At 47.6% G+C, this 2,724-nt stretch overlaps 1 protein-coding gene across 1 annotated transcript; it reads right to left on the bottom strand.

The window, feature by feature from the left end:
* Nucleotides 1-316: 316 nt before the first annotated feature.
* LOC149822818 (strigolactones hydrolase CXE15-like) lies at nt 317-1,572 on the bottom strand. The gene has a single exon (XM_089981276.1). The coding sequence runs from the start codon at nt 1,531-1,533 to the stop codon at nt 502-504; it is 1,032 nt and encodes a 343-aa protein (XP_089837402.1). The 5' UTR covers nt 1,534-1,572; the 3' UTR covers nt 317-501.
* Between the last annotated feature and the right edge of the window lie 1,152 nt (nt 1,573-2,724).

Here is a 2,724-nt window from a genome sequence, read left to right as displayed (position 1 = left end):
GGTACTTAAGTCTTTGCGACGACACCAAATTATGATGCAATATGATGCGAACACACATAAGGATACATGCCGGTCTGCATCTTATACGTGGTGCTCTTTCAGAACACCTGAACATGGGATGGAGTACTGGCCCTGTTGGGGAGGGGGGGAGCATATAACCTGCTTTGCTCCATGTGCATGGGATCCAACCAAAGAGTTGAGGCACACCTACCAATTTCTCTATGCATGACATGATAGATAAGGACAGCCAACAAATCGTTTGTTTGGTTTAAATAATATGTGGGGACAGAAAAATGTAATTAGAATCTCCACCAGGTTTAGTTTAAGCTACCAAATTGAACACATTTAAGATTAAAGCCACCAATATGAGAACAACGCTTTCACAAGGACCATATATATGGCGAAAACGACGCACAACCAAACACCTACAATGATCAAATGATCATCCTTATTTGGACCAATAAAATCATCTCTCTCTCTCTCTCTTTCTCGTTAATTATTTCACTTATCACATCTGATGAAGGCGGCCATCTTGCTGATTAAGTCCACAGCCTCACTAGTTCTTTTGAACTCATCAGTCATGAAAAAACAGTGGCCCATCTCCTCCTGCGTCACCACCTCCACCACCTGTCCCTCCTCCCTCATTCTCTTGCAGAATTCGGCCTGCCGATCCCTGAAGATGTCTGCACCACCTATGGACATCAAGCAAGGGGGCAGCCTCACCTCCCGCACGTTGGGCACGCCTGGGTTCAATAGGAAGTAGTCTTTACTCTCCCTCTCCGGCAGCACCATCCTCGCCGCAGTATCCACCGTCTCGATATTTACCAGCGCCCTCTCCGAACCGTTCTCCTCCGATTCGCTCCGCTCCTCCCTGATAATCCCCGGGTGCAACATCACCAACCCCGGGACCCGGAACGTCTCGGACATCGACTCATCCCGGGATGCTTCCAGCGCGACGTGGTAGGCAAAGTTCCCGCCGGCGCTGTCGCCGACGAGGAACACATGGCGGAAGTCACCGAGACGGGAGAGGAGGGACACTGGCGAGTCGTCATCAACGGAGCATGGCGACTCGGACAGACGGCGGAGCCAGCTGAGCGACTCAAGGCAGTCGTGGAACCCCGCCGGAAGGCGGTTCTCAGGGCCGAGACGGTAAGTAGGGGATACCCAGATTGCCCCTGTGAGAAGGCAGAAATGACCGACGGCGGTGTGGTACAACCTCCATGAGGGTGAGCCGAAGCAGAAGCCTCCGCCGTGGAAGTAGAGGGCTATGGGGCGGGCGGCTGCGGGTTCTCCGGGTGGTGGTGGTGGAGGGAAGAAGATGCGAGCCCAGAGGTTGGTGGCGGGATTGAGGGTGATGTCGTAACAGGAGAAGCTGCTGCTGCTGGTCCTGGTTGGCTCAGGGGGAACGTTAAATTGTAAGGATTGAGGATCGGTAGATTCATGGCGGACAACTGATCCGTCTGTGTATAGAGTGACAAAGCCAGCGAGCTCTTCTAACACTTGTTTGCTTTCTGCTTCACCTTGCTTTGTCATAGCTTTGATCGGAGAGAGAGAGAGAGAGAGTTGCTTAGGTTTCAGGGCCAGTTGTTACAATGGTGGAGAGAGAGAGTCCTGCGTATGGTCCCAATTTCTATTAGAGAGAGAGAGAGAGACAAAAGAGAGAAGTACGAGTCAACCCGTCACTTGATAAGGGTCGACAAAGAAGAGCTGGGCGGCTCTTCTTGTCATGATGCTGAAAAATAGAAGAGAAGCGGAGGGTGGGTGTCCCTCTGATTACTAGAAAAGGTAAGAGGAGGGGGGCGGGTGGCCCTCCTTTCAGTCAAAGAAGAAAACAGATGAGGGTGGTAGGTGATGAGATACATTAAATGTGGTGGAGGGAATGGGTTTGTGTTTTAAATCCAAACCTGATGAGGGATCTGTTAGAAACATGTCCGATCCCCACCCATGTGAGCAGTTTGGGTTGAGTTAGTCTGATTGGATCTCAAATCAACTCAAGTGGGTAAGTGATTTGGGTTTCATTTGGATCCAAACTCAACTCTTTGGGTTTATTATATGAGATGCTTTTGGATCTCATTGGATCCAGATTCAAATTGTATCTGAGTTTGAATCCCAACATGAATCTAGATCTTACCTAAATCCATCTCAGGCTGGGCCTAATCAACCCGAATTATACAAAGATCCCTATAGTGCAGATTCGGAGCCTCAAATAGTGGATTCATTTTAGTTCGGACCCACCCCCAAGTCCAAACTCAATAGATTTAGATCTAGAAGATCCTATGTTTTCATTGGGATAGTTTGAATATATCTAAGTCAGTGTTAGCTGTTTCTCTTGAATCTTCACTGAGATCAATATATTCTATTAATTTCTCTTTTTATTTAATTAAAAATGATTTTGCTAGGTTAAGAAATATCAGCCCTTGCAATGCTTGGAATGGCCAAGAGGGAGTGTAGAAATTGGGAATATTCTTTCAAGCATAACTTGACCATCTTTCTTTACCTAGTGCACTGTTCCAGCCAGTGGGTTCAGTATGAACCGGCCCTAAATTTACTAGTGGGATTTTGCTCAACATTTTCTGCTGATTTGAACAAAAAAAAAAAAAACAAGTAAAAAGTTAAAAATAGGTCCAAACCGGCCATCACTGTGGATCCTATTGTACCAGAGAGGACCCCACGATGTCATATTGCGTCGCGCGAGGAATTCTGTGAAAATTGTCTCTGTGACAG

The sequence above is a fragment of the Nuphar pumila genome, chromosome 11 (assembly GCF_984573655.1).
Source record: "Nuphar pumila chromosome 11, dmNupPumi1.hap1.1, whole genome shotgun sequence".
Classification (NCBI taxonomy): Eukaryota; Viridiplantae; Streptophyta; class Magnoliopsida; order Nymphaeales; family Nymphaeaceae; genus Nuphar; species Nuphar pumila.
Note: the sequence above shows the minus strand (reverse complement) of the source record. Positions and strands in the feature narration are given on the sequence as shown.

What these genes read in the sequence shown, in the direction of transcription:
- LOC149822818 (XM_089981276.1), bottom strand. Translation starts at nt 1,533, where the DNA reads ATGACAAAGCAAGGTGAAGCAGAAAGCAAACAAGTGTTAGAAGAGCTC.